At 29.1% G+C, this 17,436-nt stretch overlaps 1 protein-coding gene across 1 annotated transcript; it reads left to right on the top strand.

Moving 5' to 3' along the window:
* The first annotated feature begins 3,813 nt into the window (after window positions 1–3,813).
* Window positions 3,814–4,881, top strand: LOC107421937 (cysteine proteinase inhibitor B). Its single transcript, XM_016031301.4, has one exon. The coding sequence runs from the start codon at window positions 4,196–4,198 to the stop codon at window positions 4,640–4,642; it is 447 nt and encodes a 148-aa protein (XP_015886787.3). The 5' UTR covers window positions 3,814–4,195; the 3' UTR covers window positions 4,643–4,881.
* Window positions 4,882–17,436: the final 12,555 nt, after the last annotated feature.

The following is a 17,436-nucleotide window of genomic DNA, read 5'->3' on the forward strand; positions in this document are numbered from 1 at the left end:
ACATATAAACAGAACACCAGTACGTGTATGGTGCATCTAAAAATCATAAATCAACACATTTCAAAAAATCAAATTTCCCATAAATATACCGGGTTTATCCCATCCAATTAAACCCGTAATTTTTCCACAATTCCTCTATAATCATCGTCATAAATTCATCGCATAAATTCCATAATTTTCAAATCCACCAGCTCTCAAATCCACCAATTTAAATATTCAATTTTCCCAATAGCATAAATATTTTTGAAATATAATAAATTAAATCACATAATATTCCAGGGGCATACTTATAAAAATTGGAGTCACCAACATAAAGAAATATTTTCCTTGAAATATTTGAAAATCAAATCATGCCCAAAATAATGTTAAAACCACAAGAATTTCATATATAATTAAATTCCACAATTCTCAATACCATAAAATAATTTTCACATGGCATAAATTTATAAAATGCATATTTTCTTTAATCAAAATAAATTCACCAATAATTTCCACAATAAATCAATTAAATATTTGACACATAGAATATAAATTTCAAATATTCAATTCACACCAAATATTCACAAATTTAATTTTCGAAATTAATTTGAAGGTGGGTCACTCACCTGGAGCACGCAATTAACCTAAGATCCTCCATGGGATCAATTCCACGACTCACCCATGCTCCTAGAACACAATTCACACACAGTCAAATAAATTAATATTTTATTCGGGTAAATAATACCCGGTACCCGGGGGATTAAACACAAACGTTAACCAAAATTGTCGAATAATATACCGAATCGAAGCTTGTGGAATAATACCGCATTATCGGTCTCCATTGACCCCAATTCTGCCGGTGGTGGCCGAAATTTGGCCGGAAAGCTTCGGTCGATTTTGATCTCCTCGTATTTCGCAAACCGCTTCAAATTTTGGAAATTGGAGGCCATATTTGAACTTAGAGGACCCAAAATAAAGGGAGAGGGGTGGTAATTTGGACTGGGCTGGCCGGAAAACACAAGAAAAGAGGAGTGAGAAAATTTCCGGCCGGCGGCTTCTCCTGCCTAATCTGGGCGCGTCCGGCGGCCGATGACCGTGAAATTTTATGTTCGAGCTCGTCTCCTCCCTCCGCTCATCATTGGCCAGCGCGTGTAGCAAGGTGGTGGCTAGAAACGAAGAAACGGCGACGGCCCGAGAGGAAGAAGGAAAGGAAAGGAAGAAGAAGGAGGAAGAAGAAGAAGAAAGAAGAAGAAGAAGAACGGGCCCGTGGCCCTTTTTTTCCCACGTGGAGGAAAAGAAAAAAAAGAAAAAAGGAAAGAAAATAAAAAAAAATTAAAATAAATAATTAAATAATATTATTATATAAAATAACAATAAAATAATATGATATTAAACATGGTTGACATATGGCATCTCAACATGGTGACACATGGTCACATTTATTAAGTCACACGTGGCACAATGTTACACGTTTAAAAAAATAATATTAAAATAATACAGTATTTGAAAAACTTTATAGGTCCATAACTTTCAAACCACATGTTCAAATCGAACGTGCCGCTAGTCTACGGACTCATATCAACTAGTACTTCACAACCATGCATGAGTCAAAGCTCAACTTTGCATGAATAAAAAGTCAACTCCGGCACCCTTGGACAATTTGGACCCCAACTTGTTTTGCTCATAACTTTCAAACCGTAGCTCCGTTTTCAACGTGCTACTAGTCTACGAACTCGTGCCAATGTATACTTCGTAATGGTACGTCAGTCAATCTATAATTCCATCTGAGTCAAAAAGTCAACTTTTGACCCCTTCGGTCAACGGTCAACGGTCACCCTCGGTCAAAGTTGGAAAACTTCCGTTGTACTTTGGGACGTGGTGTTACATAATACCTCTAACATTACTCATACGTTATAATTCTTTTATTTAAAATCTATGTTGTAGTTAAATGAAAGATGTTATGTGAGATGTGTTAATCATTGGATCTATTGAGAATTGATAGTTGATTTTATGGTGGTTCTATTAACATTATTACATTTTTTTTCCTACATACACTATACATATTTAATTTTACCTTTACTACCTATAGTAAATAAAACCTTTCTATTTTACCCGCAAAACAAAATAACGTTAAACTTATATTCCACATAAATTTCTATATGAAAAAAACTTACTATTTTCATTTTTTTTAAAATTATTATTTTCACATAAATTTGATAGTTAAAAACTTTAAATTAATTAACCCAATAAAGGGGGAAAAAATTTAGTCTTAAGTAGATTGAAAATATACATTTACAATTTCAAGTTCTTTATCAATTTCAAAACAAAAACATGAAAAAAAGGAAAAGAATGAGAACAAGCAAGGATTAGAACCTAAACTGTCAGTCTTTTAAGAGAACTCCCACAGAGGCGAGTACCCGAAAGGAGGGAGTGAGAACAAAAAGCCGTCACAACAGTTAGCTAGTCTTGGTGTTGTGGTAGTGGTGGCTGAGAGACAGAGTGAAACAAAGATGTTGGGACGAAAGAGAGAGAAGGCAGGAAGGGTTATTTTGAAGAGTTTGGGAAAGCGAAGAAAGAAAATTTAACAAGTTCTTCATTTTTCCTATTTTTCAAATTCCTCTTCTTCGCCATTGAAATTCTTCCCCTATTGATTTAGTTCTTCTTAACTTTTTGTATCACTGTATTTTATCAAATTTAGTGCTTTGCAATGAAATGTATTGCACTATTCAATTTGTTACTTAATTAAAGATATTATTGACTTTTACAAATGAATAAATTTGAAATATAAAAATATAGTATGGGTAACTAAAAACATAGCATTAATAGAATCATCCTTGAATTTAAACCTAAAATTATAGAAGAGACGTTTGTAATCCTAAATATTACCCATATAAGCATTATCTAGCATTTAATATAAAGTTAAAAGCTTATATCATATTGATGGGATGGTTTTAGTATTAGCATATCCTCTTTGTTATTTATTATTTTAAAACTTGAAATCCTATTTACAGTAAAATTAGTTCTATATTAATTCTATATGGACCTTCATAATGTTAATATATTTTTAAATTTCAGATTTTTAAAAAAGATTCAAAAGTTAATAAAAGTTTTATGTTAAAATGTTTCAAATTATAAACAGATGTAAGCTTGATTAAGTACATTTGATATGTTAAAAACTAATGAAAAAATGGTAATTTAACAAGTGTCAAAAATTATCATTTTATATTTTTAATTTTTATTTAATTTATAAAGTCTCATCCATAATGATGAGGATTTTTTTTTTAAATATTCATGTCACATCAATTCAATAATAGAATTTCATATAATAATTTTAAATTAGGTGTTGTTGAGTATCCTCTTATTCTTATGTTCGGAACATATTGGGAACATATTATAGATCATGTTTTATACAATATATACCAAATACATACGTACCTATATATACCATTGAATTTCCAAACCAGATACGGTAATTGCCATAGGTTTGAAAAAGAAATGCATGCATGCAAAAAGTATCAACGTGTCGTGAAATCCCAAATTAAGTCCTCTGCGTGTCAATCTCTCACAAATTGGCATACAATTAACATTTTAGCAAATATATACCATCAAAAACATCCAAACTCCAAGACAAAATAAACCCCACTACTCAACCCTCTTAACAGTCTCTGACTCAGCAATCCCCGAGGCGATAAGAATCTAACAACAACAACAACACCACCACCCCCCAATTCTTATCCCCACAGGAAAATGATTTTTTCTGTCTCGTTTTTTCTCAGGAAAATTTACACACAGATAGAAAACAGAAAACAAATTCCTCCCATCAGAAAACCCACACTGCCAGCTGTACTCTCTCACCCTCTCTCTTAAATTTTATTTATTTTTTTATTTTTTTCTATCATCAGACGGTGACTGCATGTTTGTTTGATAAGAAAGAAAATGAAAGAGAATGAGAAAATGCTAATCCTCTGTTTTCTTTCGTATGTTTAAAAGACGCGGCACGCCGTTTGTGCTGCTCTTAGTGGGCCCCACAACCACCACCATCACCACCCTCCTTCTTAATTTGCGTGTCAAAACACCTCCTTTTGTCTTCTCTCTTTCTTATTTCTCCCATATTTTTCTTTACACTATATAAGCAGTCACCTTATTCTTCGATCTTCATCTTCAGCGATATATACAAAAACCCTAAGAATCCATCTCTTAATCAGTTCATTCATTCATGGCCTTGTTGATAAGATCACCGGCGGCGAAATTCACCTCCGTTTTCCTCTCCATCTCGCTTCTCTTCTTCTTCTTCGTCGCCGGATCGTACGGCTTCGGAGGAGGAAGAAAAGTTGGAGGTTGGACAGAGATCGAGGACGTGAAGGACAACGAGGAGGTTCAAAATTTGGGGAAATTCTCCGTGGAGGAGTATAACCGGAACCGGAGGCAGAGCGGCCTGAGCAATGGCGGTGGAGAGCTTGTGTTTTCCGAGGTTGTCGAGGCGAAGAGGCAGGTGGTTTCGGGGATCAAATACCACCTGAAAGTGGCGGCGACTATGAACGGCGAGACGAAGATGTTCGACTCGGTGGTGGTGGTGAAACCATGGACTCGTTCTAAGCAACTCATTGAGTTTTCGCCTCGAGGTGAGACTGTGAAGTTAGGGTTTGAAGGTGGTGAGGTATGAAGTAGTTTTTTCTCTTTTAAGGTATAGCCATGGCGGTGTTTCAATGTAAAATTGTAGTTTCTTTGTTTAATAATTTAAAAAAAAATTTTTTTTTTTTTGGGTGATGGGCTTGAAGAATGATAAGTATGTATGTATGTATGTATGTGTACTGTGCATGCAGCTTATGATGTGTAAGAATAAATTATGATAATATAATAAGAAATTGAAAGTAGAAGTAAATGTTTTATTATTTTATAAAATATTGTAAGTGTTTTTTTTTTCTTTCTTTTTTTCTTTTTTCTAAATTTGATGATGGAGAAGGAATAATTTGTTGTGGCAGAAATCTCAGCAATAATAAATAAAATCTATTTATGTGTTATAGGTACATTCATCAATATGATCTATATATATTTGTATTAATCTCTAGACTAATAAATTAAAATTTAAAACACACTCGTTAATAATAATATGCAAGTGTATATTACCTTACCCTCTAAACTATATAACACCTATTGCGAAATATAACAAATTTCACATTATCTTTTATATGTATATTACTTAATTATCCTTTTTATCTAACTATGCAAGTTTTTTCAGTGAATTGGTTAAATTGGTCAATTTAGGTCTTAAACAAGTTTTGATAAGCATAAATCCTCCAAATATTCAATTTTGCTATAAACCGAAAATCGATTTAAACCATGCCAACAAATTTTAATAAGCATAAATCCCCAAAAACTTCAAATTTAATTTAAAACTATATTTATCAAAAAAAAAAAGAATAATAAAAGCTATAAACTTGGTTTTTAAATTTTCTTATGTTTTTTTGATGAATGAGGATCTTAGCACTATACTCTAAACATGATGAGTCCAAAACCTAAAAACTACTAATGATATTGTCATATTTACAATATCGTGGCTGTTTCAGATGGACAAAACTATAAACTAGTTAAATATGTACTTTTGAAGACATTATCAGTGCAAAAATGTTTCTGAACAATATTTTATCTGTGATTTAGATTAATTTTATCCAATTTAATTTTTAGAAAATGCATGATTGAAATTGATATAAAAATAATTTATTTTTTAATAATAATTTAGAAAGTAATGTGACAATTTTCTAGTTAGAGGACAAAGTGATTTAAAGATAAAATGATATTAGCTCTAAAAATAATAAATCGATATACGATTTTCCCTTTTTTTTTGGTCAACCTCATTATATATAAATTTATATAATTTTCTTTCTACCACATTTACGATTTTGATGAAGTATTAAATTAGTGTACGTATATGTATGCAACATTAAATTAGTGTACGCATATGTAAATTGATGAGTATTTTGATGTCATCCGAGGGTATATGCTGAATATTTTTGTAGTCGGATGATGTGAATATTGTAAGGTTTATATGTTATTAATTTGTGTAAACACTGTGAAGCTACGTAGTAAGAGCATCTCTAATAAATTTTTTAAAAATATTTAAAATTAAACAATATCTTTTATATAATAAAAAGTATTTTTAAATATAAAAAATTGAATCTTAAAAATTTCTTCAACAATATTTTTTTATTTATACTTTTTATTTTTATTTTTTCTATAATTATTTATTATTTTACTAGTAATTTTTTTTAATGAGTTATTTATATCTTAAATATTATAATAATGACATAAAAAAATATGTTATATTCAATTAAATTTATATAATATTGAACTAAAATATAATTTTAACTTTATATATTTGGAGAACCAAACCTATTTTTTATATCAAAATATAAAAATAAAAAATCTATTGAAATGTTTTTAAAATATTATCTTTTTAAATAAATAATATGATCATTTAAAAAATTCCTTTGGAATGTTCTTCGACGATGATTTTTTTTTTTTTTTTTTTGTGAGAAACTCTAAGACGATTTTATTAATGTGACAATAGATTATTACTGCTATTCCAACTTCCAAGGGAAGGATTTCCTATACATATGGATATGACAAATCATCCTCATTTTTTATTTTTCTTATTCAACTATCAATAGATCTTTATTTTTGCTACATAAATTATTAAAGCAATTAATTTTTTAAAGTTACAATCAATTTATAAAAAAATTTTATACTATTAGGTTTATCCAATGGTTAAAATGATTTGTAAAAAAAAATTGTCTAATCTATTAGTCCCGGGAACGATCCGCATGCACACAAGGTCAGTCCACGGCCCTGGTGTACAATTGCTCAAGGCTCCTTTTTGGTCCGTGCCCTTCCATGAGTACTTTTTATTTTGTTTTTAAACATATAAAAAAAATTAAATATTAAATCTAGTAAAAATAAAAATAAAACTAAGGTGGGCCCTTTTTTATTTTAGGCTTTTCTTATTAAATGGCAATTAATATTTCTACATATTATTGTAACTTTCTAAACAAAATTTACAACCCCTAATTATCTTTTATTGCAATGTTTATCTCTTGCATAAATCACTCTTTTTGATCATTTACGTTATTTTTGCATAAACCACTCTTAGCTATCCAGAAAAAAAAAAAAAAAAAAAAAAAAACTCTCTCAAGCTCTTCCTCTTCTAATTTTTTATGATTTAAATCTTTCTAACGCCATCTTCCATATCTTTTCATTTGAATCCAACTTCTCTCTTCTAAGACGATAAAATTTTTGATGAATATTAATATCTCCATTTTAGTATGGTCTGTATGAAAAAGTCACTTCTTTTGTTTTTAAAATATTTTTCTTGAAACTAATTATTTTAATGGACTTTTAAAATTTTTTCTGTTCAAAGAAGAATTGTTTATTTGATTAGAAAACTTTACAAAATTAATTAGGTTCTATTATTCTTTTATTGTTCATCATTGCTTAATATCTAAACCTCTATTGGTTTTTTATTAATTGTAATAAATCTACAAAAAAGTATACATATCTAAACATTAAAAAAAAAGAATGAAAAGCTAATTTATAAAATTGACCTAGGCCAGCCATGCATATATATATATATATATATATTATATATAGATTATTAAGGTAAAAAGTTTATGTAATTGGTTTTCAATATTCCTAGCCAAAAGCCAAGTGAGAGTGGTCTCGGGACATATTCTCTTTAGATTAAAAATTATTGTAATGATCAAAAACAATATTTTTAGTCCACCAAAAAAAAAGAACAGTTTTTAGTATTTACTAATGGATTTCTATAAATAGTCACTATGCGAAAATTGATATCTAGCAATACTCACTTAGCAACGCTACGAAACAAATACGTCTGAAAAAACATAACCGCGATTCTGAAGTTAATGCATCAGTAAAAATTCAATAAATATACGATGTACTATATAGATTGTACATCACCTGTTCTCTCCTCCCTTTTTTTTTTAGTTCTTTTAATTAATCTAATTTTAATTCAACAACAAATAATCCATAAAAATATTAGAGCAACTGAAGTTGTTTTTTTTTTTCTTTTTTGTTATACGTGTAACAGGCGACGCACCAGTAAGATTGTGTGTCGGCTGTTCTCTCTTCAGTTTTTTTTTTTTTTTTTTAGATCTTTTAATCAATCTAATTTTATTTTAATAATAACAATCAATAAAAATATTAGTGCACCAAAACTGAGGTTTTTTTTTTTTTAATATAGTTAACAGGCGACGCACCAATAAGATTGTGCATCGTTTGTTCTCTCTTCACTTTTTTTTTTTTGATTTTTTAATAAAATCAAAATAGCACTTTTTTTTATTTTTTAATAAAATCAAAATAGAGCCATAACAAAAATTGAACCCAGGAACTCCTACACTCTCATAAAATCATCACACCACCAGGCCAAATGACTTATATGTACTGATACAGCAAAAAATGGTTAATATAATGTTAGACGACACATTATTTAAACAATGCGTCGCCAAATACAAGAACAGGCGACGCATTCTTCAACAAATGCGTCTCCTGTTCTTTTTTTTTCAATTTTTTTGTTTAAACATTTCAAAAAATAAAATAAAATCATAACAAGAATTGAACCCAGGACCTCCTACACTCTCAAAAAATATCCACACCACCAGACCAAATGACTTATATGTAATGATACAGCAAAAATTGTTTAATATAGTGTTAGGCAACGCATTATTTAAACAATGCGTCGCCAAATACAAGAGCAGGCGACGCATTCTTCAACAAATGTGTCGCCTGTTCTTTTTTTTTTTTTCAATTTTTTTGTTTAAACATTTAAAAAATAAATAAAATCAAAATAGTGCTATAACAAAAATTAAACCCAAGACCTCCTACACTCTCAAGAAATCACCACACCACCAGGCCAAATGACTTATATATATATTGATACAGCAAAAATTGGTTAATATAGTGTTAGGCGACGCATTATTTAAACAATGTTTTGCCTGTTCTTTTATTTTTTTCAATTTTTTTGTTTAAACATTTAAAAATAAATAAAATCAAAATAGGTCCATAACAAGAATTGAACCAAGGACCTCCTATACTCTCAAGAAATCACCACACCATCAGACCAAATGACTTATATGTATTGATACAGCAAACATTGTTTAATATAGTGTTAGGCGACGCATTATTTAAACAATGCGTCGCCAAATACAAGAACAGAAGACGCATTCTTCAACAAATGCATCGCCTGTTCATTTTTTTTCAATTTTTTTGTTTAAACATTTAAAAATAAAATAAAATCAAAATAAGGCCATAACAAGAATTGAATGCAGGACCTCTTACACTCTCAAAAAATCACCACACCACTAGGCCAAATGACTTATATGTACTATACAGCAAAAATTGGTTAATATAGTGTTAGGCGACGCATTATTTAAACAATGCGTCGCCAAATACATGAATAGGCGATGCATTCCTCAACAAATCCGTTTCCTTTTTTTTTTTTTTCAATTTTTTTGTTTAAACATTTAAAAATAAATAAAATAAAAAATGGACCATAACAAGAATTGAACCCAGAACCTCTTACACTCTCAAGAAATCACCACACCATCAAGTCAAATGATTATTTTTTTTTTTCAATTTTTTTGTTCAAACATTTAAAAAATAAATAAAATCAAAGTAGGGCCATAACAAAAATTGAACCCAAGACCTCCTACACTCTCAAGAAATCACCACACCACCAAACCAAATGATTTATATGTACTAATACAGCAAAAATTGATTAATATAGTGTTAGGCGATGCATTATTTAAACAATGTGTCGCCAAATACATGAACAAGCGACGCATTCCTCATCAAATATGTCACCTGTTCTTTTTTTTTTTTTTCAATTTTTTTGTTTAAACATTTAAAAAAAAATCAAAATAGGGCCATAACAAAAATTGAACCCAAGACCTCCTATACTATCAAGAAATCACCACACCACCAGGCCAAATGACTTGTATGTACTAATACAACAAAACTAGCTAATATAGTGTTAGGCGACGCATTATTTTAACAATGCGTCGCCAAATAAATGAACAGGCGATGCATTCTACGACAAATGCGTCGCCTTTTTTTTTTCAATTTTTTTGTTTAAACATTTAAAAAAAAAATCAAAATAGGGTCATAACATGAACTAAACCTAGGACCTCCTATACTCTCAAGAAATCACCACACCACCAGGCCAAATCACTTGGATGTAATAATACAATAAGAACTAGCTAGTATAGTTTTAGGCGATGCAGACTTTTAAGAAAGAGTCGCTAAATAGACTAAAAGGCAACGCATTTGTAAACAACTGCGTCGCCGTTTCACCCAACCAATTTTTAACTTTTTTTTCAATTTGAAAGTTATTTTTAGTAATTTTTTAGTTTTGCAAATATGCTTCTTCTTTTTTAATTTGTAGATGACCAATCAACAAAACTAATTAAAAATTAAAAAAGAAAATGAAATAGGCTACGTGTTTTAATGGAATTGCATCGTCTGTTCCTTCAATTATTTTTTATTTTTTAAAAAAAAAAAGCAATTTAATAGACTTTCAATTTTTAAAAACAAGTAAACTATCAATGACCACAAACAAATGAAAGTTAAGCTCATTTAACATACTTATCTAGCTAAATTGGTCAATAAACACTTGTTGAATTAGAATTCTATATTCGGTACCCTATCTCAAATTAGGTCTTGAGATATTTTGTGTCTCGTCTATACACATATATGTATAACTGAGAAGAGCATTGACAAAACTATTTTCTATTTTTAGATCAATGAAATTTATGTTCATTAGATTGCTACATGAATATATTTGTAGATGAATAATTAAAAAATTATTTAAAGATTGTAAATAAAACATAAAAAAAATGAAACAGGCGACGCTTTTCGACCATAATACGTCGCTTGATTCCAAAATTCAAGAACAGGCGATCCTTCTTGAAGAGAATACGTCGCCTATTCTCTCAATTAATAAAAACAAAAATTTTGAAAGACATGCAAATTTTATAAAGAATAAAGGTGTACTTGAAAAACAGAAAAATAAACAACAATCTTCGATATTTTGCTTCGCATTTTTAAGAAATATTTTCAGTTTTTATTTGTAGTTGGAAAATAAAAAAATTAATCAATGAAAAAAAATGCAGTTGGGAGAAAAGGTGCGTTCTTGCCATTTTTTGAAAATTTTTGGCGCGTTTTAAAATTTTTACGCGCTCCTTTGAATCCATTTTTTCTTTTTTAAAACTACATCAAGTACACTACCTAATTGATATTAGATTTGGAAGCAATCTAAGAGAGACTTGAAAAGTGAGATATTTCAGGTTTTATTTTTCATTTGCCTACGTTGTCGTTGGTGGAGAAGCTGGATTTCTCTGTATCGCCCTCGTGATTTTTTGGTTTTCTTCTTTCTTTATCTCCATCGTTTAGGTGAGTTTCTTTTTTCTTGACATGAGGTGGGTTGTTTTTTTTTTTTTTTTCATTTTAACTGCAGCTTAGGTTCATTAGGTTTTATTAATCTTGCTTTTGTAGAAATTATGTTTGTGATATTGCTTGACATTATTTTGCTAAGTTCAACAAGTATTTTATGTTGAAGATCAACTTGAATCAAGATGGTCTATTGTTTTAACTTCACCACAACATCGTACTTTTGTTGAAGAAGATGTTCTTGGAGATACAAAGATGGTTCACAATCCATTTGTCATATAGTTGCCAAGTATCGATGAAAATGATAATGAGGATGAATGTGAGAGTGACTATGTTTGTAATGACTCTGAGGGGAGAAATTTGCTTCGTCAAATCTTAAGAACAATGGTAATATTCTTTAAATTTTCATTTACTAAATTACAAATTTAATAATGATTAATATTTTATTTATTTTGCATAAGTGCTAATAACTTTTTTAATGTTTCCATATGCAGTATGAGGATGTAATATCGTCAACAAGAGGATGTCAACTTTCATCTCAATGAACATGCATTCATGGAAGTTTAATTAATATTAAATTTGTTATGAAAAATACAATAGCGTACAAATTATGTAAAAATATATCAATAAGATGATATTTAATTTATTTGATGATTAATTTGTTATGACAAAATATTATTTAAAATTTTTGTATTCTATTTATTTTGGATGAAGTTAGTTTTCATTTTTTTGTATTTTAATTATTTTTATATTTTTACTATTTTAATCACTTTTCACAAAATTTAAAAAAATTAAAAAAAAAAAGAAGGGGCGACGCATTAACAAATAATGCGTCGCTAAAAGTGTCGATGCATCGTTAAATAGGTGACTCTATTAATGCGTCGCTAAATAGGCGATTCTACTAATGCGTCACTAAATAGTCAACTCTATTAATGAGTAGCTAAATAAGCGACTCTATTAATGCATCGCTAAATAGTCATTTTATTAATGCGTCACTAAATAGGCGACTTTATTAATACGTCGCTAAATAATCACTTTATTAATGCGTCGCTAAATAGGCGACTTTACTAATACGTCACTAAATAGTCAACTCTATTAATGCGTCGCTAAATAGGCGACTCTATTAATGCATCGCTAAAAGTAAATATGCGTCGCTAAAAACTCAAAGATAGGCGACTCTCATACTGCATCGCTTGTTGTCTTATAGATTTAGCGACAGGACGTTAGGCGATACTGTGCGATACGTCGTTATTTATTTTGTGCGACGTATTTATTGCGTCATTTATCAACGCGATTCTAGTAGTGAGTTTAAATTACTTCATAATGGAACAATTAATTAACTGTAAAAAAAAATTTACAAATTTAAATTTGGGCAGAAAATTTTAAAGAAAAGATAAAAAATCGCTAAATATAATCAAATTCAAATGTAAGCACAAGAATATGAATTTGTGAATAAATGTTTATGGACGTACGTTTAATTTTAAAAAAATAAAAAATAAAAGAAGGCTAGTGTAGGCAGAATTATTTTATATTAAATAACTGTTGGTATGCTCTCACCATAATAATAAATAAATAAATATAATTTTATTGCGTGGTTATTTATCATTTTAAATTGAGTTAATATTACCATAATAATAATAAAAATTGAGTTAACTTTCTATTAAGGTTGACCAAAACATGGTGAAATTATACTTTTGCACCAAATTTAATGCCAGTATCAATCTAGAATTCCCTATCGGAAATCTTAGGCTAGGCCCAACTAGGAAAATCTCATACGAAATTTGTATAAAAAATTCATCAGTGTTTCCCCTAAAAGTTGGACTTACTCCAAAAATCGATATAAAAAGCACTCTCTAATAGTGCACTACTTTATTCCTCACATCTTACTACAAAATTTGTCCACAATGTGCAGTACTTCAGTAATAAATAAAAAGAAAACAAACACAAATATTAATAATTTATAAATTCACAATGACAGTAATTAGAAATTATTACACCCAAAATAAAATTTTAGTTTAAGAACAGAAATTACACAAATATAAAATAAATAATAATAGTAGTATTACAGGGATGAAAAAGGAGGAATCTTCTTCTCCAAACACAATAATTGAAGGAAAATGGCGAGCTTCTACTCTAAACGGTTAACATCCACTAATCAGCTGGATCTAGGAGAACAGTTTTAAAAACAAGAAAAATAATAAGATACTAATCATGTCAGTGAGTAGCACCAAACCGAGTACTAAAATATTATTATTATAAAAACAAGGATAATTAATGAAAAGTAAATATATAAATAAATGAGTAAATAAATAAATAAATTAGAAATTAAAATTAAATAATTTAATAAATTATTTAGAAATAAAATTTCCTCATAAAATTCTTTCTTATTCACTCCGTTTGAAATGTCGTCATTTTTAAAATCATTTTCACAAAATTCATAATTTTTATCTTTCCAAAAATTATAATAATGTAGTAGAAAATTTAAATAAAATAAAATAATGACAATAAAAAAATCATTAAAACAAATATTAATTTAAGACAAAAATATAATTAAAATTTAGATGAGATAAAAATAACCATAAAAAAATTAAAATAAATAAAATAAATAATATTATATGTTAAAGTCAAATTCCACAAATTTAATAATTTATAAAATAACAAATAGATAATTTAAAAACATAATTTAAATAAATAAATAAAAATATATTTTTTTTAAAAAAAAAATTTTAAACAATACCAGATACTAACCTAATACACCATATTATATATCGAGTGGTGTCAGATGGCACTTGTCATCCTAAGCAACCCTCTTAATAGGAAGATAGGAGAGATACCTAATTAGACATCCCGGAGTTCCAAGACATCAATGTTAATAACCTGTCATCCTACAATCAAGGGGATAGCTAATGCTCACTGCACAAAATATCAACCAACCTTCTTGCCCTTAGCTCCCATAGGATGGCTAAACAATATCTGTGGATTAAACAATAATATACAATAACGAACACCAATAGAATATAATGCATCTAAAATAATAAAATTTGACAATGTAACATAATTTTTATAAAATAATATCGGATTTTAATAAAAATTTTCCAAACCCATAAAATTCTTTATTTTGATTTAAATCAAAATCTTAAATATACCAAATTTTAAAATATTCGTTTCTACAATAAACACGTTATATATATATATATATATATATATATATTTACATACACACACACACACAAACACACACACACACACACACACACATATATATATATCTATTCCTTGCAAACCCAATTTTACAATTTATACAAAATCATATATAAAAACAACATTGTTTTTTTTCATAACACCAATAACAATAATTTTCCTTTAACTTAAATGCATCACATAATTTACATAAATTTAAACAATAAATAATATAAATTTAATTGCCAAAAATAATTTGAAAAATGGACCACTCACTTGAAAATGCAGATCACTCTAGATCCTTTATAGGATTGGTCTCTTGATTCACGGGTGCCTTAAATACCAAAAGAACATAATACCCATTAAAATAATATTTTAATTAGAGGGAGTTAACACAAACTTTAACTAAAATTGACAACTTATATATCAAATTGAAGCTTAGGATGTAAGGATCGCAGATTGGGACTTACATGTCAAAGATATGACTGATGGTAGCCGAGATCTTGTCAGGGAAACATGGGTAACTTGATGCTCCCGGATATCACAATCTAGCTTGAATTGAACAAATGGACCTTGGATTTAGACTCAAAGGGATCAAATATGGTGGAAAAGGGTGGTGGTTTGGTCAGAAACTCACCGAAACTAGGGGAATTGGAGAACTGCCTCTATCACTAGAAAATTCCTCCTAGCAAATCCGGTAGGCACCAACTGTGAAATTTCAAAGCTAGGTGGCCGTGAAATGGGTAACTCAATGGTGGTGGCAGCAAGGCAAGGGGATGATCAAAGAGAGAGAAATTAATTGGCGAAGCAAAGCAGCCGCTAATGAAAATTGCCTGATCCAAGCACGTCACCAGCAATATTGCCATGAGATTTGGATGGTCGGCCGATCTTGGGTGGTTTCATCATCAGCCAATGCGTGTAGCCTTTCAATGGCCAGAATTGGATAGGTAGGTGGCCGGCGGTGGCTCTCTCTCCTTTCTCTCTCTCTCCCCTTTTTCTCTCTCATCCCCCTCCTCCACATGGCTCAATTAAAAGCTTCCCATGCTGTCACTGTGGACTCATGGAGTTGGCTGAGATGGTGACATGTGGCAAGTGTTAGTGAGGTACTATTCACACATGCAAAATACGTCCAGTAAAGTCAACTTCGAAAAAATCAATTAAAATTTTAAAGATCTTTAACTTTTCAACCATAAGTTTAAATTAAGCATGGCATTAGTTAATAAACTCACATCGATGAGTACTTTAAAACAGTATACAAGTCAAAACCATAACTCACAAAAATAAAAAGCCAAACTTTGCTCGCTTGATTAGTCCAGACTGTAACTTGTTTTATCCGTAACTTTTTTACCAAAGCTCCGATTTTACCATAGTACTACTCTACAAGCTTGATTCGATGCGTACTTCACCGTAATGCCTCAATCAACGTAAAATTCTCCTCGCAGCGAAAAATCAATCGTGTGATCCGCTTAATCAACCCTGATCGGTCAAATTTGATCATTGCACAAAAAATCCAATAGACTTCGTTACGAGGTGTTACATTTAATATTATATAATAAAATTGGTAAACATGCCAAAAAGGTTTTTTTTTTTTTTAAGTAAAAATCACATGTTTTTCTCTTCGTACAGATCAACCATGAACTTGCTCACCTCCAAGCTCCATCAAATAGATAAATAATTCTTTGATTTTGTGTGATACAGAGTTTTAAAAAAGGAATATCTTCTAAAAATTCACAAGTGAACAAAGAGATTTAAAAAAAAAAAATACATATATATACAGCAAAAATCAGAAACAAAATATTGTTGATCAGTAAGGATTTGGGTAATGGCAGCAATCTGATTTGGGTTTCGGTGGTAGCAGTAATGGTAATGGCTATGGTATTCGGTATGGGAGTTTTAGAAAATACATGATTTGGATCTGGGTTTTTAACCAAACAAAAATGATTTGGGCCTGTTTAATCAGTATGTGTTTATTTATTTATTTTTGTGATAAAAGGAAGAGCTTTCATTACTAAACGAAAATAGAATAAACATCTACTCTAATATGTGTTTCTTACGGCGTTTTTTAAAAAATAAAATAAAATAAAATAAAAGCTTTTATATCCAAGTTTAATATATTTTTTCCGAATTTTATCCAAAAAAATTTCTGAATTTTGGTGTATTTTTTTATGTAAATTATTTTTTTCATAATTATAAATTAATATTTCTTTAATATTCCTAAATATGTAAATCAAATTTAATATAGTAAATCAAATTTTTAAAAAAATTATACTAAATCATATTTAATATTTTTAAATTTGTACTAAATAACATTAAATGAAAGAATATATGTAAAACATTTGATAAAATATTTTAATAATGAAGTGATAAAATTATTATTTTTATAAAAAAAAAAAAGGATTTAAATTAGTATATATTAATAATTATAAGACAAAATGGTGAAATAAATAATTAAAGCATTTGAGGGTTTTATGATTTTTTTTTTTTATACCACTAGCTGGAAGAGAAAATATCAGGTAACAAAAAGTTACTAAAAGTAAGTGATGTTTATAAATTATTTCAAACAACTGAATACTTTTTAAAATAGGAATAAACACTGAGATCTATATGATATTAACCTTTAAAATTATTTTTAGAATTTTGGATGATATGTATATTGTAGTACACATAACACATGGAAAAGGACATTGAAAAAAAACAAAAAACACAAACACATGGAAAGGGGATTATTATTATTATTATTATTATTATTATTATTATTTGGCATAATTATAAGTTGGATAAAATATTTTACCACCCTTGAACTTTACCTTCTTTTTC

This window comes from Ziziphus jujuba, chromosome 3, assembly GCF_031755915.1.
Source record: "Ziziphus jujuba cultivar Dongzao chromosome 3, ASM3175591v1".
Lineage (NCBI taxonomy): Eukaryota > Viridiplantae > Streptophyta > Magnoliopsida > Rosales > Rhamnaceae > Ziziphus > Ziziphus jujuba.

Excerpts from the sequence above, each read along its gene's own strand:
- LOC107421937 (XM_016031301.4), top strand. The coding sequence starts at position 4,196 with ATGGCCTTGTTGATAAGATCACCGGCGGCGAAATTCACCTCCGTTTTC.